We start from the raw sequence: 26,396 nt of genomic DNA, 5'->3' as shown, positions 1-26,396 counted from the left end.
ACACAATGAATGGTGTTTGTCATCCAACAAGAGAGTGTAGAGAAAGTAGTATTTGTTTATTCAGTTATGTGATCAATGTTGAGAGTGTCCACTAGTGAAAGTATGATCCCTAGGCCTTGTTTCCGAATAAGTTACACCACAGAGAATTGCTTCCCACGCCGTCAAGCTATTTTCTGGCACCGCTTGTTTACTGTTTTACTGCATCTTTACTTCCTGCAATATTACCACCATCTATACCACCTGTGTTTTACTATCTCTTCGCCGAACTAGTGCACCTATACATCTGACAAGTGGATTAGGTGTGTTGGGAACACAAGAGACTTCTTGTATCGTAATTGCAGGGTTGCTTGAGAGGGATATCTTTGACCTCTTCCTCCCCTAGTTCGATAAACCTTGGGTGATTCACTTAAGGGAAACTTGCTGCTGTTCTACAAACCTCTGCTCTTGGAGGCCCAACACTGTCTACAGGAATAGAAGCGTGCGTAGACATCAAGCTATTTTCTGGCGCCGTTGCCGGGGAGGTAAGGTAAAAGGCACTCATACTCCGGTCCCAGGTAACTAAGTTATTTTCTGGTGCCGTTGTAAGTGCTCGAAGCTATTTCCTTTAGATCCTGCAATTGCATCTTTTTGTTTCTTGTTCACTAGTTAGGCATAATGGAAAATAACAATGAGCTTTTTATTCTATTTCCTGAGTTAAGACATGGATTGTTTGCTGCGAAAATTAAAAAAACCTATAGAATCTTATTTGCATGCTAGTAGCAATGATATTAGTATGAACGCTTTGAACACCATTGTTGCTAATGATATGGAAAATTCTAAGCTTGGGGAAGCTGGTTTTGATGAGCATGATATCTTTAGTCCCCCAAGTTTTGAGGAGAAAATTTACTTTGATGATACTTTGCCTCCTATTTATGATGATTATAATGATAGTGGTCTTTTGGTGCCGCCTACTATGGAGAGTAAATTTTATTATAATTATACTATGCCTCCTACACTTGATGAGAATAATAATGATAGCTACTTTGTTGAATTTGCTCCCACTACAACTAATAAAATTGATTATGCTTATGTGGAGAGTAATAATTTTATGCATATAGCTCATGATAAGAATATTTCATGTGATAGTTATATTGTTGAGTTTGTTCATGATGCTACTGAAAATCTTTATGAGAGAGGAAAATATGGTTGTAGAAATTTTCATGTTACTAAAACACCTCTCTATATGCTGAAATTTTTGAAGTTACACTGGTTTTATCTTTCTATGCTTGTTGCATTATGCTTCATGAATTTGTTTATTTACAAGATTCCTTTTCATAGGAAGTGGGTTAGACTTAAATGTGTTTTGAATTTGCTTCTTGATGCTCTCTTTTGCTTGAACTCTTATTTCTTGCGCGAGCATCATTAAAATTGTTGAGCCCATCTTAATGGCTATAAAGAAAGCACTTCTTGGGAGATAACCCATGTGTTTATTTTGCTACTGTTTTGTTGTGTCTTGGAAGTTGTTACTACTGTAGCAACCTCTCCTTATCTTTATTTTATTGCATTGTTGTGCCAAGTAAAGTCTTTGATAGTAGGGTTGATACTAGATTTGGATTACTCGCGCGAAAGCAGATTTCTTGCTGTCACGAATTTGGACAGGGTTCTCTGTAGGTAACTCAGAAAAATCTGCCAATTTACTTGTGTGATCCTCAGATATGTACGCAACTTTCATTCAATTTGAGCATTTTCATCTGAGCAAGTTAAGTGCCCCAGAAAAATTCGTCTTTACGGACTGTTCTGTTTTGACAGATTCTACCTTTTATTTCGCATTGCCTGTTTTGCTATGTTTGATGGATTTCTTTGTTCCATTAACTTTCGGTAGCTTTGGGCAATGTCCGGAAGTGTTAAGAATGATTATGTCACCTCCGAACATGTGAATTTTTGATTATGCACTAACCCTCTAATGAGTTTGTTTTGAGTTTGGTGTGGAGGAAGTTTTCAAGGGTCAAGAGAGGAGGATGATACAATATGATCAAGAAGAGTGAAAAGTCTAAGCTTGGGCATGCCCCCGTGAATCATCCCTGCATATTTCAAGAAGACTCAAGCATCTAAGCTTGGGGATGCCCAAGGCATCCCCTTCTTCATCGACAACTTATCAGGTCACCTCTAGTGAAACTATATTTTTATTCCGTCACATCTTATGTACTTTACTTGGAGCGTCTGTGTGTTTTTATTTTCATTTTGGTTATTTTCATTCTCTGAATAAATTCATGCTTGTGTGGGAGAGAGACACACTCCGCTTTTTCATATGAACACTGGTGTTCTTAGTTATATCTTTAATGTTCATGGCGGAGTTGAAAACCGTTTCGTTTATTGCTATTTGGTTGGAAACAGAAAATGCTCCATGTGGTAATTGGTATAATGTCTTGAATAATTTGATACTTGGCAATTGTTGTGCTCATATAGATCATGTTTAAGCTCTTGCATCATGTACTTTGCACCTATTAATGAAGAACTACATAGAGCTTGTTAAAATTTGGTTTGCATGATTGGTCTCTCTGAGTCTAGATATTTTCTGGTTAAGGTGTTTGAACAACAAGGAAGACAGCGTAGAGTTTTATAATGCTTGCAATATGTTCTTATGTAAGTTTTGCTGTACCCGGTTATACTTGAGTTTGCTTCAAACAACCTTGCTAGCCTAAGCCTTGTATTGAGAGGGATTACTTCTCGTGCATCCAAATCCTTGAGCCAAAAACTATGCCATTTGTGTCCACCATACCTACCTACTACATGGTATTTCTCTGCCATTCCAAAGTACATTACTTGAGTGCTACCTTTAAAATTCTATTCTTTGTCTTTGCAATATATAGCTCACTGGAAAATATCCTTAAAAACTATTGTGGTATTGAATATGTTGCTATGTATCTTATCTCTTATAAGTTGCTTGTTGAGCGGTAATCATGTTTCTGGGGACGCCATCAACTATTACACCTTTGTTGAATATCATGTGAGTTGCTATGCATGTTCGTCTTGTCTGAAGTAAGGGCGATTTTCATGATCAAATGGTTTGAGTATGCATATTGTTAGAGAAGAACATTGGGCCGCTAACTAAAGCCATGAATCATGGTGGAAGTTTCAGTTTGGACACAAATCCTCAATCTCTTATGAGAATATTATCTGTTGTTGAATGCTTATGCATTAAAGAGGAGTCCATTATCTGTTTTCTATGTTGTTCCGGTATGGATGTCTAAGTTGAGAATAATCAAAAGCGAGAAATCCAATGCGAACATTCTCCTTAGACCTCTGTACAGGCGGCATAGAGGTACCCCTTTGTGACACTTGGTTGAAACATATGTTATGCAATGATAATCCATGTTAGTCCAAGCTAATTAGGACAAGGTGCGAGCACTATTGGTATTCTATGCATGAGGCTTGCAACTTATAGGATGTCTTATACATAACGCATATGAATTATTACTACCGTTGACAAAATTGTTTCTATGTTTTCAAAATAAAAAGCTCTAGCACAAAAATAGTAATCCATGCTTCCCTCTGCGAAGGGCCATTCTTTTTTACTTTATGTTGAGTCAGTTTACCCACTTCTTTCTATCTTAGAAGTAAAACACTTGTGTCAACTGTGTGCATTGATTCTTACATGTTTACTTATTGCACTTGTTATATTGCTTTATGTTGACAACTATCCATGAGATATACATGTTACAAGTTGAAAGCAATTGCTGAAACTTAATCATCCTTTGTGTTGCTTCAATGCCTTCTACTTTGAATCTATTGCTTTATGAGTTAACTCTTATGCAAGACTTATTGATGCTTGTCTTGAAAGTACTATTCGTGAAAAGTCTTTGCTATATGATTCAGTTGTTTAGTCATTGTCTTTACCATTGCTTTGAATCACTTCATTCATCTTATATGCTTTACAATAGTATGGTCAAGATTATGATAGCATGTCACTTAAGAAATTATCTTTGTTATCCTTTACCTACTCGAGGGCGAGTAGGAACTAAGCTTGGGATGCTTGATACGTCTCCAACGTATCGATAATTTCTTATGTTCCATGCTAGTTTTATGACAATACCTACATGTTTTGTTCACACTTTATGTCATTATTATGCATTTTCCGGCACTAACCTATTGACAAGATGCCGAAGTGCCGGTTCTCGTTTTCTCGCTGTTTTTGGTTTCAGAAATCCTAGTAAGGAAATATTCTCGGAATTGGACGAAATCAACGCCCAGTATCTTATTTTTCCACGAAGCTTCCAGAACACCGGAGAGAGACCAGAGGGGAGCCAGGGGGCCCCACACGCCAGGGCGGCGCGGCCAAGGGGTGGGGCGCGCCCCCTATTGTGTGGCCCCACCAGGGCCCCTCCGAGGCTGCCCTTCCGCCTACTTAAGGACTCCGTCGCGAAAACCCTAAACGAATAAGCCACGATACGAAAAAAGTTCCAGAGCCGCCGCCATCGTGAAGCCAAGATTCGGGGGACAGAAGTCTCTGTTCCGGCACGCCGCTGGGACGGGGAAGTGCCCCCGGAAGGCATCTCCATCGACACCACCGCCATCTTCATCACCGCTGCTGTCTCCCATGATGAGGAGGGAGTAGTTCTCCCTCGAGGCTAAGGGCTGTACCGGTAGCTATGTGGTTCATCTCTCTCTCCCATGTGATCTTTATGTGATCATGAGCTTTGTGATCTAGTTGAATATCATCTATGTGCTACTCTAGTGATGTTATTAAAGTAGTCTATTCCTCCTTCATGATGTAATGGTGACGAGTGTGTGCATCATGTAGTACTTGGTATAAGCTATGATTGTGATCTCTTGTAGATTATGAAGTTAACTATTACTATGATAGTATTGATGTGATCTATTCCCCCTTTCATAGTGTAATGGTGACAGTGTGTGCGCTATGTTAGTTCTCGGTATAATTGCAATGATCTATTATGCACTCTAAGGTTATTTAAATATGAACATCGAATGTTGTGGAGCTTGTTAACTCCGGCATTGAGGTGCTCTTGTAGCCCTACACAATGAATGGTGTTTGTCATCCAACAAGAGAGTGTAGAGAAAGTAGTATTTGTTTATTCAGTTATGTGATCAATGTTGAGAGTGTCCACTAGTGAAAGTATGATCCCTAGGCCTTGTTTCCGAATAAGTTACACCACAGAGAATTGCTTCCCACGCCGGCAAGTTATTTTCTGGCACCGCTTGTTTACTGTTTTACTGCATCTTTACTTCCTGCAATATTACCACCATCTATACCACCTGTGTTTTACTATCTCTTCGCCGAACTAGTGCACCTATACATCTGACAAGTGTATTAGGTGTGTTGGGGACACAAGAGACTTCTTGTATCGTAATTGCAGGGTTGCTTGAGAGGGATATCTTTGACCTCTTCCTCCCTGAGTTCGATAAACCTTGGGTGATTCACTTAAGGGAAACTTGCTGCTGTTCTACAAACCTCTGCTCTTGGAGGCCCAACACTGTCTACAGGAATAGAAGCGTGCGTAGACATCAACGCCTTGCAAACCTGGGCCACAGTGGCCATCAGCAGGTTCTAGCCTTCTTCGTGCAGCTGACAGCCGCAGACTTAGGGCCCTAAGCGTGCCGCCGGCCATGGAGCGGGTGTTGGTAGAGAGGTTCAAGGTCGAGGAGGGAGGGGCAACCGGTGAATACGCCAATCTACCCGGGGAAGTGGTGCTACAACATTTTCCAGTTGTAGTGAAATGACGGAAGGCTCGCCTTCTTCAAAGGCTGGAGCGAGTAATGCATGTAAAATACATACATGAATTTTGTAGTTTATTGACACATAATCTTTCATATTTGCATCCCATTAAAAGTTATATCAATGTTTTGACCGTGTCGACGAAAAGATGAAAATGAATGTGTGTGGTGACCGTGGGAAGAACTTGTTTTGCAATACTGACGTTCTCGAGTATTCTTAATTAGTTTGCCCAAACATGTTACATTGTGGAACAAGTACTGTTTACAGACATATTCGGGTTAATGAAGTGCAAAAAATTCAGAAAAAGGAAGAAGACAGCTGCATGTAACTAGACAGGATTCAGGAGGGACATCTACCACAATAATCCTGCACCTACGGACGGTTTGCATCTACACCATGAGAGCACCAAAATGGCACATTTGCCAAATGGCTGTTATTTCCTCCCGATCCTGATTCGGACCTGATGCGTGCATGCCATGGTCAAACTCTGTCCGGTTTCCCCGCCATTTCCCTCTCCTTTCCAATCCAACGCCAGAGGTGTGGAACACGCAGCACGAGCACCACCAAATCTCGACGTACCGGAACTGCGATTACGCCAAATCGAGGAAAAACCGGAGAACGCCCCGGCATGGCTCCGCTCCTGCGGCTGCTGGCCGGCGCGGCCACGCTACTGCTCACCGTGTCGCCGGCGTCAGCCGGGAGCTCCGCCGTGGACGTCGGCGTGAACTGGGGCTCGCAGATGACGCACCCGCTGGTGCCCTCGTCGGTGGTGAAGATGCTGAAGGACAACGGGATCATGAAGGTGAAGCTGTTCGACGCGGACTCTTGGCCCGTCGACGCGCTCCTTGACTCCGGCATTGAGGTCATGCTAGGCATCCCCAACGACATGCTGGACACGATGACCAGCTACGGCAATGCCGAGGATTGGGTCAATGAGAACGTCACCAGTTACGGCGACAAGCTCAACCTCAAGTGTGCATGCTTGTCTCGATCATCAATTCATCTTCGATCTCATGAAGATCATAATCTTTGTCTCATGATCGAATCGTGTACTGTTTGATCGAGAGCAGGTATGTTGCTGTGGGGAACGAGCCGTTCCTCAAGGCTTACAACGGCACATTCATGAAAACCACCGTCCCGGCGCTCAAGAACATCCAGAAGGCGCTCGACAATGCCGGCGTCGGCGACAAGGTGAAGGCAACGGTCCCTCTGAACGCGGACGTGTACGTCTCCCCGGACGACAAGCCGTCCTCCGGCCAGTTCCGGCCCGACATCAACGACCTCATGACCGACATGGTCAAGTTCCTGCACGACCACGGGTCGCCCTTCGTCGTCAACATCTACCCCTTCCTCAGCCTGTACCAGAGCGACAACTTCCCCTTCGAGTTCGCCTTCTTCGACGGCGGTCGCAGCATCCAGGACAACGGCGGGGTCAGCTACTCCAACGTGTTCGACGCCAACTACGACACGCTCGTGAGCGCGCTGAAGAAGGCCGGCGTCCCCAACCTGAAGGTCGTCGTCGGCGAGGTGGGCTGGCCTACCGACGGCAACAAGAACGCCAACGGGAAGCTCGCCAGGCGGTTCTACGACGGCCTCATGAAGAAGCTGGCGAAGAACGAAGGCACCCACCTCCGGTCGGGCAAGATGGACGTCTACCTGTTCGGGCTGTTCGACGAGGACATGAAGAGCATCGCGCCGGGGCCCTTCGAGCGGCACTGGGGGATCCTGACCTACGACGGCAAGCCCAAGTTCCCCATGGACCTCTCCGGGCAGGGTAACGACAAGCTGCTGGTGGGCGTGTCCGGCGTGGAGTACCTGCCCAAGCAATGGTGCGTGTTCGACGACGAGGCCCAGGACAAGTCGAAGCTGCCGGGGAACATCCAGTACGCGTGCGCCAGCGGCGACTGCACGGCGCTCGGATACGGGTGCTCCTGCAACGGGCTCGACGAGAACAGCAACATCTCCTACGCCTTCAACATGTACTTCCAGATGCAGGACCAGGACGTACGCGCCTGCGACTTCGATGGCCTCGCCAAGATCACCGACAAGAACGCCTCCACCAAGGGCTGCCTGTTCCCGGTCCAGATCATCAGCGCCGGCGGGAGAGTGGCGCCGGCGATATGGTGGGTCGCGTTCCTGGCCTCGTTTGTGCATATTGTCGTGATGTGTTTTGTCATGTAGAGGGGATTAAGAACTTTATATCGGGAATACAATTGTTTTTGTGCTACCGAATTTTTAGGGCGCTTTATTAATCCATGTTTCAAGCATTATAAGTAGCCTTTGCATAGATAAGATGGACATAGCTGTTTAAAAATCCAGTATCGAAATAAAATGATTATAGAAAGAAAAAAGGAAAAAAAAACTAGTCTGCAGCTCCATTGACTTCTCTCCTACGGCTATGCAGTCACTCATGTTGAAAAATAAACTCTTTAGCCGTATTATCCAACCGTGTAAACACCTCCATAAATAGGGATCGCATTGAAGCGGCGACCATGAACGGAGCATAGATGTAGACCTGTAGGTAACCTGTATAATAGAAGATTTTTCGTCATTAAAAATCTTGTCATTTCTACACAGCCAAATCGACCATACAACTGCAATCGCTCCCACTCGGATAATCGTCTTATACCTGAAATCTACCCCATTTAGTCAACTGCCAAAAACGTTATCAATACTACGGGATCGGTACAGGGTAGAACCTATCTTAATGAATGACCATACAGATCTAGCAACCCGACGATTGAAGAAAAGGTGTTTTATTATCTCTTTTTCGTGACAGAACACCCATTTCTTACAACCCTACTAGTTGCGTTTTGCAAGGTTATTTTAGTAAGAATTACACCTCGATGAAGATACCATGCAAAGATCTTTCTTTTTAGAGGTATCTTCATCTTCCAGACGGATTAGTTATTTACGACCAGTTGAGTAGGAATGCAAACAGCTTTGTACATAGAGCCTATCGAGAATACACCATTCTTGGTATGACTCCACCGAAATTCATTGGTCTCCGGAGCCAAATGTATTGAATCTAAGAAGCAGTTTGTTCGACGAATCTAGTCGAGAGCCAATAAGGTCACGTCACGTTACCTAGGGGGGAGAAGATTCCATCACCGTCTATAAGGTGTCCCCCTTGTAACGAACAATATTGTACAAGGGTGGATATTGTTCACGAAAAGTGATTGTTCCCAACCATCGATCCTCCCAGAAACGTATCTCCGCCCCATTCCTAATGGAGAAAGAACCAAATGGAAAAAGTGCTTTTTATTGCTATAATGCCATCCCAGAAGTGTGAGTCACTCGGTTTCCTAATAAACTAGGAGATCGTCTTTGAGTCTACATACTTTTTCTGCAGTAATTGCTGCCATACATCATCCTCCGTTAACAACCTGGCCATCCATTTTCCTACCAAGGCCATGCTTTTAACTTCAAGATCATGAACGCCAAGTCCACCTTTATCTTTTGGACGGCATACAATACTCCATTTTGCCGACCAGTAATTTTTCTTCTCACTATCCCCTTGCCAGAAGAATCTTGATTGGAAGTAATCCAATCTGTGCAAGACTCTTTTGGGTAAATGGAAGAACGAAATTATATACAGTACCATATTTGTGAGTACTGAATTTATGAGAACCGGTCTTCCACCAAGAGATAGTATCTTTCTTTTCGAACTACTAAGACGTTTCCAAAGTTGTTCTTCAACTATTTTCCATTCAGCAAGTGTTAGTATGCGGTGATGAATCGGAATACCAAGATAGCTAATTGGAAAACAACCAATCCAAATCCGAATAACTCGGCATAAAGGTTGGCGTCATCTATGGTGTCTCCAAAACAAAACAAATCGCTTTTATGAAAGTTAATCTTAAGACCTAACAACTACTCGAATGCTGAAAGAATTAACTTCAGATTCCGTGCCTTTGCTAGATCATGATCCATCAATAGAATTATATCATTGACATATTGAAGGATAGATAAGCCCCCATCAACCAAGTGGGGAACCACACCTTCAATATGGCCATCGAACTTAGCGCACTCAGTTATAATTGCAAGCATATCCGCCACCATGTTAAAAAGCATTGGGGAAAGGGGATCATCTTGCCTCAATCCTTTTTTCGTCTGGAAGTATTTACCAAAATGGTCATTGACTTTTATGGCGACACTACTACCGAAAACTGAGTTATTAATTAAAGCGCGCCATTCTTCAGAAAATCCTTTCATCCGGAACATTTGTTGAAGAAAATACCATTTAACTTTATCATAGGTTTTTTCAAAGTCGATTTTGAGTATGATCCTATTCAGATTTTTACGATGCCTCTCTTGGATTGTTTCATGCAAAGTAACAACCCCATCTAGGATGTATCTGCCTTGCATGAATGTCGTCTGAGAAGGACGCACCACATGATCTGCCACTGAATTAAGTTTAATAGTAGCTACTTTTGTGAAAATTTTGAAACAAACATTTAGTAGACATATGGGCCTATATTGTTGAATCCGTTCCGCATCGATAACTTTTGGTAAAAGGATGATTTCACCGAAGTTGATACGGAACAGATTCAGCTATCCCGCATGGTGTAGGGATTCGTAGCATAAAAAACAAAAAATTTCCTACCGCGAGAACGTAATCCAAGCCAAGATGCAATCTAGAAGACGGTAGCAACGAGGGGATGAACGAGACTAACCCTTGAAGATTTCCAAAGCCTACAAGAGGAGGCTCTTGTTGCTACGGTAGACGATCACTTGCCGCTTTCAAAAGCGCGTAGAAGATCTTGACGGTGCCACAATCGGGCAGCACCTCCGTACTCGGTCACACGTTCGGTGTTGATGAAGACGACGTCCTTCTCCCCGTTCCAGCGGGCAGCGGAAGTAGTAGCTCCTCCTTGAATCCGGCAGCACGACGGCGTGGTGGCGGTGGCGATGGAGATCTCCGGCGGAACTTCGCTAAGCGATTGCGGGAGAGGTGGAGGAGGAGGGGGCGGCTAGGGTTTGGGGAGAGGGGGTGGCCGGCCACTATGTGGGGTGCGACCAAGGTGGCTTTGGTGTGGCCCGCCCCCTCCCCTTGCTCCTCATTATATAGGTGGAACCCCCAAGTGTTGGACTACAAGTCTTCGAATAAGACCCCAACCCAAAACCTTCCATATGTAGGTAAACCTACCCAAGGTGGGACTCCCACCCTTCCATGAGGGGGGGTGGCCGGCCCCCTTGGTGGAGTCCACCTGGGACTCCACCCCTCTAGGTTTGGCCAGCCATGGGAGGTGGAGTCCCTCCGGGACTCCGCCTTCCAAAGTGATTTCTTCCGGATTTTTCTAGAACCTTCCATAAATGCACCGGATCATTTTCAAACTTATAAAATGACTTCCTATATATGAATCTTATTCTCCGGACCATTCCGGAACTCCTCGTGATGTCCGGGATCCCATCTGAGACTCCGAACAAAACTTTGAACTCCATTCCATATTCAAGTTCTACTAATACGACATCAAACCTTAAGTGTGTCACCCTACGGGTCGCGAACTATGTAGACTGATACGTCCAATTTGCATCACTATTTTATATCATAATTTGCTGTTATTCATTGATATATTTCATATTTGGGGATAATACTTATGTTATTTCATCTATTTTGCATGATTCATGATTATTGGAGGATCGCGCACCGGAGTCAGGATTCTGTTGGAAAAAGCGCCGTCAGAATGCAATATTTCGGAAGATCAACAGTCGACGGAAATTATATGAAAAATCCTATTTTTCCAGAAGACGAAGGGAGCCAGAAGGGGGAGCCGAGGGGACCCGAGGTGGGCCCACCTCATAGGCCGGCGCGGCCCAAGGCCTGGCCGCGCCACCCTGTGAGGAGGGGCCCACATCCCCCTCTCGCCTCCTTTTCTTCGCGAACGTCTTCGTCCCGAAAACCTAAGCTCCAGGGGATAGGTCGCGAAGAGTCACAGCCGCCTCTGCAGGGCGGAGAACACCAGAGAGAAAAGAGCTCTCCGGCAGGCTGAGATCCGCCGGGGAAATTCCCTCCCGGAGGGGGAAATCGACACCATCGTCACCGCCATCGAGTTGGACATCATCTCCCTCACCATCATCATCATCTCCATCATCATCACCGCCGTCTCCACCGCTGCACATCGTCACCGCTGTGACAATTTGGGTTTGATCTTGATTGTTTGATAGGGGAAACTCTCCCGGTGTTGATTTCTACTTGTTATTGATGCTATTGAGTGAAACCGTTGAATCAAGGTTTATGTTCAGATTGTTATTCATCATCATATCACCTCTGATCATGTTCCATATGATGTCTCGTGAGTAGTTCGTTTAGTTCTTGAGGACATGGGTGAAGTCTAAATGTTAGTAGTGAAGTATGGTTGAGTAATATTCAATGTTATGATATTTAAGTTGTGGTGTTATTCTTCTAGTGGTGTCGTGTGAACATCGACTACACGATACTTCACCTTTATGGGCCTAGGGGGATGCATCTTGTACTCGTTTGCCAATTGCGGGGTTGCCGGAGTGACAGAAACCTAAACCCCCGTTGGTATATCGATGCAGGAGGGATAGCAGGATCCCAGAGTTTAAGGCTGTGGTTAGATTTATCTTAATTACTTTCTTGTAGTTGCGGATGCTTGCAAGGGGTATAATCACAAGTATGTATTAGTCCTAGGAAGGGCGGTAAATTAGCATAGGTTCACCCACACAACACTTATCAAAACAATGAAGATTAATTAGCCGTATGTAGCGAAAGCACTAGACTAAAATCCCGTGTGTCCTCGAGAACGTTTGGTCATTATAAGTAAACAAACCGGCTTGTCCTTTGTGCTAAAAAGGATTGGGCCACTCGCTGCAATTGTTACTCTCGCACTTTACTTACTCGTACTTTATTCATCTGCTACATCAAAACCCCCGAATACTTGTCCGTGAGCATTTACGAGTGAATCCTTCATCGAAACTGCTTGTCAACACCTTCGCTCCTCGTTGGGATCGACATTCTTACTTATCGAAGATACTACGATACACCCCCTATAATTGTGGGTCATCAAGACTATTTTCCGGCGCCGTTGCCGGGAGTGAAGCGCTATTGGTAAGTGGAATTGGTAAGGGAAATTTCTACTTGTTTGTGCTGATTTTATTTACTGCTCGCTGCCATAATTCATTATGGAGAGATCTTCTCTTGAGTTTTTATTTGGAAAATCTACTACTACTGCAAAGGTAGTGGATGAAGCGCCAGGTGAGGAAGAAATACCATACAAAATACCTATGAAAATTATTGAATGTGTAGTGGATAACCGTTATACAGTGGATGGAACTGTCCACCCTGGAGATCATTTACTGTTCTTACATGAATTATGCGGTTTATTCAAGTGTGCAGGTATTGCTATGGATGAAGTGAGGAAGAAATTATTCTCTATATCGCTGTCTGGTAAGCGGCGCATTGGTATAAATTACTTGGATAATGGGGATTCTCTTGAATGGAATGATATTGTGCCCCGGTTTTATTCTAAGTTCTATCCTCCAAGTGAAATTCACAAGGATCGGAACCGCATATATAATTTTTGGCCTCATGATGGAGAGAGTATTGCCCAAGCGTGGGGGAGATTGAAGTCTTTAATGCTCAAATGCCCCATTCATGAGCTTCCTGGTAATGTTATTATTGACAATTTCTATGCAAGACTTTCTTTTGAAGACAAGACCTTGCTGGATACTTCTTGTTCTGGATCATTTACACGCAACAAGGAAGAGTTTAAAAGGGACCTTCTTAATCGGATCCAGGAGAATACTGAAGGATGGGAGAACGACAAGGATAGAGAATCAGAATTGGTGATCATTGTTATTATGGTTTATGTGATATTGGTGCAAGTATTAGTGCTATTCCTTATGAGCTTTACACGGAGATTATGCACGAAATTGGTTCTTGTGAACTTGAAGATATTGATGTGGTTATTCGGCTGGCTAATAGAGAAACAATCTCTCCAATTGGTATTGTTCGAGATGTGGAAGTTCTATGCGGTAAGATTAAATATCCTGCTGACTTTTTGGTACTTGGTTCTGCTGCTAGTAAATATTGTCCTATAATTTTTGGTAGACCTTTTCTAAATACTTGTGGAGCTATTATAGATTGCAAGAAAGAGAAAATTTTGACTAAATTTGCTGGTGAATCTTATGAGTTTAACTTCTCTAAATTTACCAAAACTCCTTATAAAGCTGATTTGCCTAATAATGATTTTAGAGTTGAACAGTGTGCATCTATTGCTCTTGCTCCTAATAATCCTTTGCAGCAACATTTGGAGAATAGAGAGAGTGAAGTTTTTAGGGAAGAAAGAGATGAGCTTGATGAAATTTTTCTTCGTCAACCTATTCTTAAGCATGATTTACCGGTAGAAGATCTTGGTACAACACCGCCACCAAAGGAAGATCCTGTTTTTGATTTAAAACCATTGCCTGATAATCTTAAATATGCTCATATTGATGATAAGAAAATATATCCTGTTATTATTAGTTCTAAGCTTTCAGAGTTTGAAGAAGAAAGGTTATTGGAAATATTGAAGAAACACCGAGGTGCTATTGGCTACACTCTTGATGACTTGAAGGGGATTTCTCCCTCTATTTGCCAACACGCCATTAATATGGAAGATGATGCGAAGCTCGTTGTTGAACCACAGCGTCGTCTAATTCCTAAGATGAAGGATGTGGTAAGAAATGAGGTATTAAGACTTCTTGAAGCTGGTATTATATATCCTATTGCTGATAGTAGATGGGTTAGTCCTGTGCATTGTGTTCCTAAGAAAGGAGGAATGACTGTTGTGCCTAATGATAATGATGAGCTCATACCTCAAAGAGTAGTTGTAGGGTATAGAATGTGCATTGATTATTGTAAAGTTAATAAGGTTACTAAAAAAGATCATTACCCTTTGCCTTTTATTGATCAAATGTTAGAAAGGTTATCTAAAAATACTCATTTTTGCTTTCTTGATGGTTATTCTGGGTTTTTACAAATTGCTGTTAAAACTAAGGATCAAGAGAAAACCACTTTCACTTGTCCCTATGGAACTTATGCTTATAGACGTATGCCTTTTGGTTTATGTAATGCTCCTGCTACTTTTCAAAGATGCATGTCTGCTATTTTTCATGGCTTTTGCGAGAGTATTGTAGAGGTATTCATGGATGATTTTTCTGTCTATGGGAATTCTTTTGATAATTGCTTACGGAACCTTGATAAAGTTTTGCGAGAGATGTGAAGAAACTAACCTTGTTCTTAATTGGGAGAAATGCCACTTTATGGTTAATGAAGGAATTGTATTGGGACATAAAATTTCCGAGAGAGGTATTGAAGTTGATAGAGCTAAAGTTGAAGCAATTGAGAAGATGCCCTATCCTAGGGATGTTAAAGGTATTCGTAGTGTTCTTGGTCATGCTGGGTTTTATAGGAGGTTTATTAAAGACTTCTCCAAGATTTCAAAGCCTCTTACTAATCTTCTTCAAAAAGATGTACCTTTTGTTTTTGATGATGATTGTAAGGAAGCTTTTGAAACTCTAAAGAAAGCCTTAACGACTGCTCCTATAGTTGAACCTCCTGATTGGAACTTACCATTTGAAATTATGTGTGATGCTAGTGATTTTGCTGTAGGCGCTGTTCTTGGACAACGAGTAAATAAAAAATTGAATGTTATTCATTATGCTAGTAAAACTCTTGATGCTGCTCAAAGAAATTATGCTACTACTGAAAAAGAATTGTTAGCTGTAGTCTTTGCTTGTGATAAGTTTAGATCTTATATTGTTGATTCAAAAGTTACTATTCATACCGATCATGCTCGCAATCGGATACCTTATGCAAAAGAAAGATGCTAAGCCAAGACTTATTAGATGGGTGCTTCTGTTGCAAGAATTTGATTTACATATTGTAGATAGGAAAGGTGCTGATAATCCTGTTGCTTGATAATTTATCTAGATTGGAAAATATTGCTTATGATCCTGTTCTCGTTAATGATAGTTTTCCAAATGAACAATTGGCTGTAATAAAGGTGAGCTCGCGAGACAGTCCTTGGTATGCTGATTATGCTAACTTTATTGTTTCCACGTACTTGCCTCCAACCTTTTCAGCTCAGCAAAGGAGGAAATTCTTTTATGACTTGAGGCATTATTTCTGGGATGACCCACACTTATATAAAGAAGGAGTGGATGGTATTCTGCGAAGATGTGTTCCCGAATATGAACAGCAAGAGATATTAAGTAAATGTCATGGTAGTGCTTATGGAGGACATCACGCCGGAGATAGAACCGCGCAAAAGGTTCTACAATCAGGTTTTTATTGGCCAACTCTCTTCAAAGATGCAAGGAAGTTTATTTTATCTTGTGATGAATGTCAAAGGGTTGGTAATATCTCCAGACGCAATAAAATGCCTATGAATTATACTCTTGTTATTGAACCATTTGATTGTTGGGGATTTGACTTCATGGGACCTTTTCCCTCTTCAGAAGGTAACACTCATATACTTGTTGATGTTGATTATGTTACTAAATGGGTGGAAGCCATACCTACAAAAAGTGTAGATGGTGAGACCTCTTTAAGAATGCTTTTAGATATTATTTTTCCTCGATTTGGAGTTCCTAGATATATTATGACTGATGGAGGTTCTCATTTTATTCATGGTGGTTTTAGAAAAACTCTTGCTAAATATGGTATTAATCATAGAATTGCTTCCGCTTATAATCCTCAAACTAGTGGGCAAGTGGAACTATCAAATAGAGAAATTAAATCTATCTTGCAAAAGACTGTTAATAAAACTAGAAAGAATTGGGCTAGTAAATTGAAGGAAGCACTACGGGCTTATAGAACTGCTTATAAAAATCCCATGGGAATGTCACCTTATAAAATGGTTTATGGAAAAGCTTGTCATTTACCTTTAGAACTAGAGCACAAAGCTTATTGGGCTGTTAGAGAATTAAATAAAGATCCTAAACTAGCCGGTAATAAGAGGTTGCTGCAATTGAGTTCTCTAGATGAATGGAGAAGTGAAGCTTATGAAAATGCTAAACTCTTTAAAGAGAAAGTTAAAAAATGGCATGATAGAAGGATTATCAAAAGAGAATTTAATATTGGGGATAAAGTCCTATTGTATCGGTCTCGTCTCAGATTCTTTACAGGGAAATTACTCTCGAAATGGGAAGGACCATATGTTGTTGAGGAGGTGTATCGTTCAGGAGCAATTAAAATTAGCTCTCTCCAAGGCAATGCCACGCAAGTGGTGAATGGACAAAGACTCAAGCATTATATCTCAGGCGATTCTTACAATGTAGATGTTGATGTTATTCGAGTGGAAACACCGGAGGCCTTCATCAAAGGTCAAATTGACAGTCCGCCAGAACTCGACTTTGAATAGGTAACAGTACTGGTAATAAAAAGTTCGTAATTTACTTTCCGAACAATGTTTTTGGTATTTTTGGAAAATATGAAAAATTACGAGATCGAAACGGAGTGGAGGAGACGCATGAGGGCGTGCCCTCATAGGCCGGCGTGGGCCCCAGCCAGGCCGCGCCGCCCTATGAGCTGGCTGCCTCGTCGCCTCTTTCCGACTCTGGTTCGACCTGGTACTTTCCTTATGACATACAAATTCCTGCTATATAATCCCCCGGACCCCTGGAGGTCCGTATATCGTTTTCTCGATGTGTTTTGTTTCGAGTTGTTTCTGCCAGGATTTGTTTTCAATCTAGGAGCACCATGGCCTCCAACAACAAGGGCAAGGGGCTTTCGGAGGAAGAAGTGAAAAGGGTGTCATCAAAACAAGAGCAACAAGCCGTTGGGAGTAAGCAAATCTTGGTGGGATCGGTTGACACTCGACGTTCTTTTTCTCATAACTTGCAGGGACCCTTACCACCTGCTCTTAGCCTCGACTCTTTCCTTGTGTTGGAAGAAGCTCTACGGACTACCGATGAGTTTTGTGATCAATACCGGGCTCTAAGAAGAGAAGTGGAGATACTCCAGGAGGAGAATTACCGTCTCCGTAGAATGCTGGAATATTACTCGATTCCCATCACGAGGTCGCCACCGCCAACTTCAGATAACAATGAATCTCTTCGAGTCTTAGTGCAGAATTTCCAAACTGAGAAACTGAAGCTGAAGGAGATCTGTAAGAAGCGCGGGAGGAATTCATCACCACCATCGCCGAAGGAGTAATTCATCATCGGTATTGGCATCCCCTTGGTTTGTTCCAAGCTTGGGGAGTGCCGCGGTATCACATCATCACTACCTTTTACTTTTTACTACCAAGTAGTGTCATATCATGAGTAGGGAAGTTATCATATAAGATGGGTTGCAGTGTGGAAGTATCTCTCCTTTAGTTGGTTGTCTATGTATCCCTTGGTGTGAGTTATCGTTATGGAATATTAATGAGAAGTCTTATCATTTACATATTGCACATCTTATTTTAGTTTGCAATCCTTATTATATGATTGATCTTGTTATTAGTATTGGTATCACTTTGGGAGCATTGAATAAATCTATTTGGTTTTGGAAAACTTAGCATTGGTCAATAGCAACAACACTTTGAGGTTTAAGTAGAAAAGAGAAATACATGTAGTTGTTTCATTATCTTTCTTTCTTGTTAGCTCATAGCTTATTATTCTGAAGTTAAAATTGTTTGTGCTTGCAAGGAAGATGCATGATTGTTTCTATCACATGTATATTTGTTTGTTTCCTTCGACTCTTATGCTTGCTAATTAACCTTGCTAGCCAAAGACCTGTACTGAGAGGGAATACTTCTCGTGCATCCAAACCTTAACCCAAACCTATGTCATTTGTGTCCACCATAACTACCTACTACATGGTATTTCCGGCCATTCCAAGTAAATACTTCGTGTGCTACATTTAAATAATTCAAAATTTACTATCTCTTATTTGTGTCAATGTTTTATAGCTCATGAGGAAGTATGTGGTGTTTTATCTTTCAATCTTGTTGGGCAACTTTCACCAATGGACTAGTGGCTTCATCCACCTATCCAATAACTTTGCAAAAAGAGCTGGCAATGGGATTCCCGATCCCAAATTAATTAACCTAAATAGACACTCCTCCATGGTATGTGATTGATGGACTGGCACCCGAAGGATTCGGTTAGCCATGGCTTGTGTAAGCAAAGGTTGGGGGGAGTGTCATCATAATAAAACTAAAATAAAAAGGCACTCCTTCATGGTATGAGATTGTTGGCAGGCACCCGAGGATTCGGTTAGCCATGGTTTGTGAAAGAAAGGTTGGAAGGAGTGCCACACAAAAATAAAATGGGAGCCGCTCTTTGAAGGTTTGTCTGGCAAGGGGGTTAGAGTACCCGCTACCGATCGTTGACAACAACAAACACCTCTCAAAATGTTACTTTCATTCTCTTTATATGATTTCAAAACTGAAAAAGCTCTAGCACATGATTTAATCCCTGCTTCCTCTCGCGAAGGGCCTGTCTTTTACTTTATGTTGAGTCAGTAAACCTATTTCCCTCCATCTTAAGCAAGCATTTGAGTTGTTGTGATCAAACCATTATATTGTGATTTACCTCATCATGTCTTTTACTTTTCCTTATTTAGTACAAGTTTTATCTGAATGAATATAGCTTTGAAAGTTATCAATGATCATGAGGAGATTATTAAGATTGAGTATGCAAGTTGTGCCATATAAACTTTAACATAAGAGCGCTGCTCGATAGATAAGTATAATCTGTTAACTGTTCTTTGACCAAGAACGAAGTTTGCCATCACCAACTATGATTTCTTATGCACCTTTATTTGTGATTACCTTATACTTGTTTCAAGTTGAATTATATGAGGAAGTTGTTTACTAGAATGTCTTGTGTGAATGAATATGATGATTCTTGTCCGTATTTTATTTATCGACTCTTCACTCCATAAACATGTGGTCCTGTTTACCGAGTTCAGTTTCGCTTGGGGACAAGCGAAGTCTATGCTTGGGGGGAGTTGATACGTCCAATTTGCATCACTATTTTATATCATAATTTGTTGTTATTCATTGATATATTTCATATTTGGGGATAATACTTATGTTATTTCATCTATTTTGCATGATTCATGATTATTGGAGGATCGCGCACCGGAGTCAGGATTCTGCTGGAAAAAGCGCCGTCAGAATGCAATATTTCGGAAGATCAACAGTCGACGGAAATTATATGGAAAAACCTATTTTTCCAGAAGACGAAGGGAGCCAAAAGGGGGAGCCGAGGGGACACAAGGTGGGCCCACCTCATAGGCCGGCGTGGCCCAAGGCCTGGCCGCGCCGCCCTGTGAGGAGGGGGCCCACAGCCCCCTCTCGCCTCCTTTTCTTCGCGAACGTCTTCGTCCCGAAAACCTAAGCTCCAGGGGATAGGTCGCGAAGAGTCACAGCCGCCTCTGCGGGGCGGAGAACACCAGAGAGAAAAGAGCTCTCCGGCAGGCTGAGATCCGCCGGGGAAATTCCCTCCCGGAGGGGGAAATCGATGCCATCGTCACCGCCATCGAGTTGGACATCATCTCCCTCACCATCATCATCATCTCCATCATCATCACCGCCGTCTCCACCGCTGCACATCGTCACCGCTGTGACAATTTGGGTTTGATCTTGATTGTTTGATAGGGGAAACTCTCCCGGTGTTGATTTCTACTTGTTATTGATGCTATTGAGTGAAACCGTTGAACCAAGGTTTATGTTCAGATTGTTATTCATCATCATATCACCTCTGATCATGTTCCATATGATGTCTCGTGAGTAGTTCGTTTAGTTCTTGAGGACATGGGTGAAGTCTAAATGTTAGTAGTGAAGTATGGTTGAGTAATATTCAATGTTATGATATTTAAGTTGTGGTGTTATTCTTCTAGTGGTGTCGTGTGAACGTCGACTACACGATACTTCACCTTTATGGGCCTAGGGGAATGCATCTTGTACTCGTTTGCCAATTGCGGGGTTGCCGGAGTGACGAAACCTAAACCCCCGTTGGTATATCGATGCGAGGAGGGATAGCGAGGATCTCGCAGTTTAAGGTCTGTGGTTAGATTTATCTTAATTACTTTCTTGTAGTTGCGGATGCTTGCAAGGGGTATAATCACAAGTATGTATTAGTCCTAGGAAGGGCGGTACATTAGCATAGGTTCACCCACACAACACTTATCAAAACAATGAAGATTAATTAGCCGTATGTAGCGAAAGCACTAGACTAAAATCCCGTGTGTCCTCGAGAACGTTTGGTCATTATAAGTAAACAAACCGGCTTGTCCTTTGTGCTAAAAAGGATTGGGCCACTCGCTGCAATTGTTACTCTCGCACTTTACTTACTCGTACTTTATTCATCTGCTACATCAAAACCCCCGAATACTTGTCCGTGAGCATTTACGATGAATCCTTCATCGAAACTGCTTGTCAACACCTTCTGCTCCTCGTTGGGATCGACATTCTTACTTATCGAAGATACTACGATACACCCCCTATACTTGTGGGTCATCATAGACATGGTTGAGAACTCTCTCCGACCAATAACCAATAGCGGGATCTGGAGATCCATAATGGCTCCCACATATTCAACGATGACTTAGTGATCGAATGAACCATTCACATACGATACCGATTCCCTTTGTCATGCGATATTTTACTTGTCCGAGGTTTGATCATCGGTATCTCTATACCTTGTTCAACCTCGTCTCCTGACAAGTACTCTATACTCGTACCATGGTATGTGGTCTCTTATGAACCATGCATATGCTTGCAAGCTAATATAGACGACATTCCACCGAGAGGGCCCAGAGTATATCTATCCGTCATCGGGATGGACAAATCCCACTATTGATCCATATGCCTCAACTCATACTTTCCGGATACTTAATCCCACCTTTATAACCACCCATTTACGCGAGTGGCGTTTGATGTAATCAAAGTACCTTTCCGGTATAAGTGATTTACATGATCTCATGGTCGAAAGGACTAGGTAACTATGTATCGAAAGCTTATAGCAAATAACTTAATGACGTGATCTTATGCTACACTTAATTGGGTGTGTCCATTACATCATTCATATAATGACATAACCTTGTTATTAATAACATCCAATGTTCATGATTATGAAACTATAATCATCTATTAATCAACAAGCTAGTTAAGAGGCTTACTAGGGACTCATTGTTGTTTACATAACACACATGTATCAATGTTTCGGTTAATACAATTATAGCATGGTATATAAACAGTTATCATAAACACAAAGATATATAACAACCACTTTTATTATTGCCTCTTGGGCATATCTCCAACAGTCTCCCACTTGCACTAGAGTCAATAATCTAGATTACATTGTAAGGTACCTAACACCCATGGCATTCTGGTGTTGGTCATGCTTTGCCCTAGGGAGAGCTTTAGTCAACGGATCTGCTACATTCAGATTAGTGTGTACTTTGCAAATCTTTACTTCTCCATCTTCGATGTACTCGCGAATCGAATGATAATGCAGCTTGATATGCTTCAGCCTCTTGTGTGACCTTGGTTCTTGTGCATTAGCGAGGGCACCCATGTTGTCACAGTAGATGACTAGTGGGTCCAATGCACTAGGAACCACACCGAGCTCTACAATGAACCTCTTCATCCATACCGCTTCTGATGAAGCCTCTGAAGCCACTATGTACTCCGATTCTGTTGAAGACTTCGCCACCGTGCAATGCTCCGAGCTTGCCCAGCTTACTGCAGCACCATTCAATATAAACACGTACCCAGACTGAGACTTAGAGTCATCAGGATCAGTGTTCCAACTTGCATCGGTGTAACTGGTTACAACGAGCTCTTGGTCACCTCCATAACAAAGAAACATATCCTTAGTTCTTTTCAAGTACTTCGGGATATTCTTGACCGCTGTCCAGTGTTCCATTCCTGGATCACTTTGCTATCTGCTAGTCAAACTAACAGCATGTGCTATATCTGGTCTCGTACATAGCATGGCATACATGATAGAGCCTACTGCCGAGGCATAGGGGATCTGACTCATCCTTTCTCTTTCTTCTGCCGTAGCCGGACCTTGGGTCTTACTTAAGACCTTGCCTGGTAACATAGGTAAGAATCCTTTCTTACTTTCGTCCATTCTAAACTTCCTTAGAATCTTGTCCAGGTATGTACTCTGTGATAGCCCTATTAGACGTCTTGATCTATCTCTATAAATCTTGATGCCTAATATGTATGATGCTTCACCTAGGTCTTTCATTGAAAAACTATTATTCAAATAACATTTTACACTGCTTAATATTTCTATATCATTCCCGATCAATAATATTTCATCTTGATACGTCTCCGACGTATCAATAATTTCTTATGTTCCATGCCACATTATTGATGATATCTACATGTTTTATGCATACTTTATGTCATATTTATGCATTTTCCGGCACTAACCTATTAACGAGATGCCGAAGAGCCGCTTGTTGTTTTCTCGCTGTTTTTGGTTTCGAAATCCTAGTAAGGAAATATTCTCGGAATTGGACGAAATCAACGCCCAGGGGCCTATTTTCACACGAAGCTTCCAGAAGACCGAAGGGAAGACGAAGTGGGGCCACGGGGCGCCGCCACACTAGGGCGGCGCGGCCCAGAGGGGGCCCGTGCGGCCCTAGCGTGTGGGGCCCCCGTGTGGCCCCCTGACCTGCCCTTCCGCCTACATATAGCCTTCGTCGCGAAATCCCCAGTACCGAGAGCCACGATACGGAAAACCTTCCAGAGACGCCGCCGCCGCCAATCCCATCTCGGGGGATTCAGGAGATCGCCTCCGGCACCCTGCCGGAGAGGGGAATCATCTCCCGGAGGACTCTTCACCGCCATGGTCGCCTCCGGAGTGATGAGTGAGTAGTTCACCCCTGGACTATGGGTCCATAGCAGTAGCTAGATGGTCGTCTTCTCCTCATTATGCTTCATTGTCGGGTCTTGTGAGCTGCCTAACATGATCAAGATCATCTATCTGTAATGCTATATGTTGTGTTTGTTGGGATCCGATGGATAGAGAATACTATGTTATGTTGATTATCAATCTATTACCTATGTGTTGTTTATGATCTTGCATGCTCTCCGTTATTAGTAGAGGCTCTGGCCAAGTTTTTACTCTTAACTCCAAGAGGGAGTATTTATGCTCGATAGTGGGTTCATGCCTCCATTAAATCCGGGACAGTGACAGAAAGTTCTAAGGTTGTGGATGTGCTGTTGCCACTAGGGATAAAACATTGATGCTATGTCCGAGGATGTAGTTATTGATTACATTACGCACCATACTTAATGCAATTGTCTGTTGTTTTCAACTTAATACTGGAAGGGGTTCGGATGATAACCTGAAGGTGGACTTTTTAGGCATAGATGCATGTTGGATAGCGGTCTATGTAATTTGTCGTAATGCCCAATTAAATCTCACTATACTCATCATATCATGTATGTGCATTGTCATGCCCTCTCTATTTGTCAATTGCCCAACTGTAATTTGTTCACCCAACATGCTATTTATCTTATGGGAGAGACACCACTAGTGAACTGTGGACCCCGGTCCATTCTTTTACATCGAATACAATCTGCTGCAATACTTGTTCTACTGTTCTCTGCAAACAATCATCATCCACACTATACATCTAATCCTTTGTTACAGCAAGCCGGTGAGATTGACAACCTCACTGTTTCGTTGGGGCAAAGTACTTTGGTTGTGTTGTGCAGGTTCCACGTTGGCGCCGGAATCCCTGGTGTTGCGTCGCACTACATCTCGCCGCCATCAACCTTCAACGTGCTTCTTGGCTCCTACTGGTTCGATAAACCTTGGTTTCTTACTGAGGGAAAACTTGCCGCTGTACGCATCACACCTTCCTCTTGGGGTTCCCAACGGACGCGTGATGTACGCGTATCAAGCTCTTTTTCTGGCGCCGTTGCCGGGGAGATCAAGACACGCTGCAAGGGGAGTCTCCACATCGCAATCTCTTTACTTTATTTTTGTCTTGATTTATTTTATTTACTACTTTGTTTGCTACACTAAATCAAAATATAAAAAAATTAGTTGCTAGTTTTACTTTATTTGCTATCTTGTTTGCTATATTAAAAACACAAAAAAATTAGTTACTTGCATTTACTTTATCTAGTTTGCTTTATTTACTCTTGCTAAAATGGGTACTCCTGAAAATACTAAGTTGTGTGACTTCACAACCACAAATAATAATGATTTCTTATGCACACCTATTGCTCCACCTGCTACTACAGCAGAATTCTTTGAAATTAAACCTGCTTTACTAAATCTTGTTATACGAGAGCAATTTTCTGGTGTTAGTTCTGATGATGTCTGCTGCCCATCTTAATAATTTTGTTGAATTATGTGAAATGCAAAAGTATAAGGATGTAGATGGTGACATTATAAAATTAAAATTGTTTCCTTTCTCATTAAGAGGAAGAGCTAAAGATTGGTTGCTATCTCTGCCTAAGAATAGTATTGATTCATGGACTAAATGCAAGGATGCTTTTATTGGTAGATATTATCCCCCTGCTAAAATTATATCTTTAAGGAGTAGCATAATGAATTTTAAACAATTTGATAATGAGCATGTTGCACAAGCTTGGGAAAGAATGAAATCTTTGGTTAAAAATTGCCCAACCCATGGATCGACTACTTGGATGATCATCCAAACCTTTTATGCGGGACTGAATTTTTCTTCACGGAACCTATTGGATTCAGCTGCTGGAGGTACCTTTATGTCCATCACTCTTGGTGAAGCAACAAAGCTTCTTGATAATATGATGATTAATTACTCTGAATGGCACACGGAAAGAGCTCCACAAGGTAAGAAGGTAAATTCTGTCGAAGAAACCTCTTCCTTGAGTGATAAGATTGATGCTATTATGTCTATGCTTGTGAATGGTAGGACTAATGGTGATCCTAATAATATTCCGTTAGCTTCATTGGTTGCTCAAAAAGAACATGTTGATGTGAATTTCATTAAAAATAACAATTATAATAATTCTAGGCCATATCCTGCTAATGGTAACTCTTATGGTAGATATGCTTCACCTAATGAGGAAAAGATGTTAGAAATTGAAAGATCCACCAAGAGCTTTATGCAATCACAATATGAGCAAAATAAATTGTTTACTAAAACTATGAATGAACATTCTACCTTGTTGAAGAATATAGGAAATCAACTTGAAAATCTGAATATGGAGATCTCTGGGTTGCAAACTAAACTTGCAAATACTGAAAACCGAATCTCATACATGTCTGCGTCACAATCTTATTTAATTAATAAAATGGCTGCTAAACCTGAGGATATAGATAATAAAATTGTTACTACAGCAAATGCCATCCAAGTTAGAATTAATGAGAATATAAGATTGATGGCCGAATTGCGTGCTAGGTGGGAAAAAGAAGAAAATGAAAAAGAAGATAATATAGCTAAAGTTTGGACTATTACCACCACTAGTAATGCTAATGCTCCACATGTTGCTGCACCTCCTACTATTAATGGTAAAATAATTAGTGTTAGCAATGTTTCTACTTCTAATGCAAAGCGTGAAAAACTGCCTGAAACTGCTAAAACTGCTGAAATTGCCTGTGATAAAACTGCTGAAATTTTTTCCAACATTGGGGATAATGATCCCATTGCTTTAGATTATAATGGTTTGGATTTTGATGATTGCCATATCTCTGAAGTTATAAAGTTCTTACAAAAACTTGCTAA

General features: G+C 41.9%; 1 protein-coding gene across 1 annotated transcript; it reads left to right on the top strand.

Moving 5' to 3' along the window:
* The first annotated feature begins 6,338 nt into the window (after positions 1–6,338).
* Positions 6,339–7,894, top strand: LOC124659603 (glucan endo-1,3-beta-glucosidase 8-like). Its single transcript, XM_047197441.1, has 2 exons — positions 6,339–6,685; positions 6,784–7,894. The coding sequence occupies exons 1-2, from the start codon at positions 6,342–6,344 to the stop codon at positions 7,892–7,894; spliced, it is 1,455 nt and encodes a 484-aa protein (XP_047053397.1). The 5' UTR covers positions 6,339–6,341.
* Positions 7,895–26,396: the final 18,502 nt, after the last annotated feature.

The sequence above is a fragment of the Lolium rigidum genome, chromosome 1 (assembly GCF_022539505.1).
Source record: "Lolium rigidum isolate FL_2022 chromosome 1, APGP_CSIRO_Lrig_0.1, whole genome shotgun sequence".
NCBI lineage: Eukaryota > Viridiplantae > Streptophyta > Magnoliopsida > Poales > Poaceae > Lolium > Lolium rigidum.
Note: the sequence above shows the minus strand (reverse complement) of the source record. Positions and strands in the feature narration are given on the sequence as shown.

Bases quoted from the DNA above. Each gene is read 5' to 3' on its own strand.
- LOC124659603 (XM_047197441.1), top strand. From the start codon at position 6,342: ATGGCTCCGCTCCTGCGGCTGCTGGCCGGCGCGGCCACGCTACTGCTC. The intron at 6,686-6,783 runs GTGTGCATGCTT...GATCGAGAGCAG, and splicing joins GGCGACAAGCTCAACCTCAA to GTATGTTGCTGTGGGGAACG.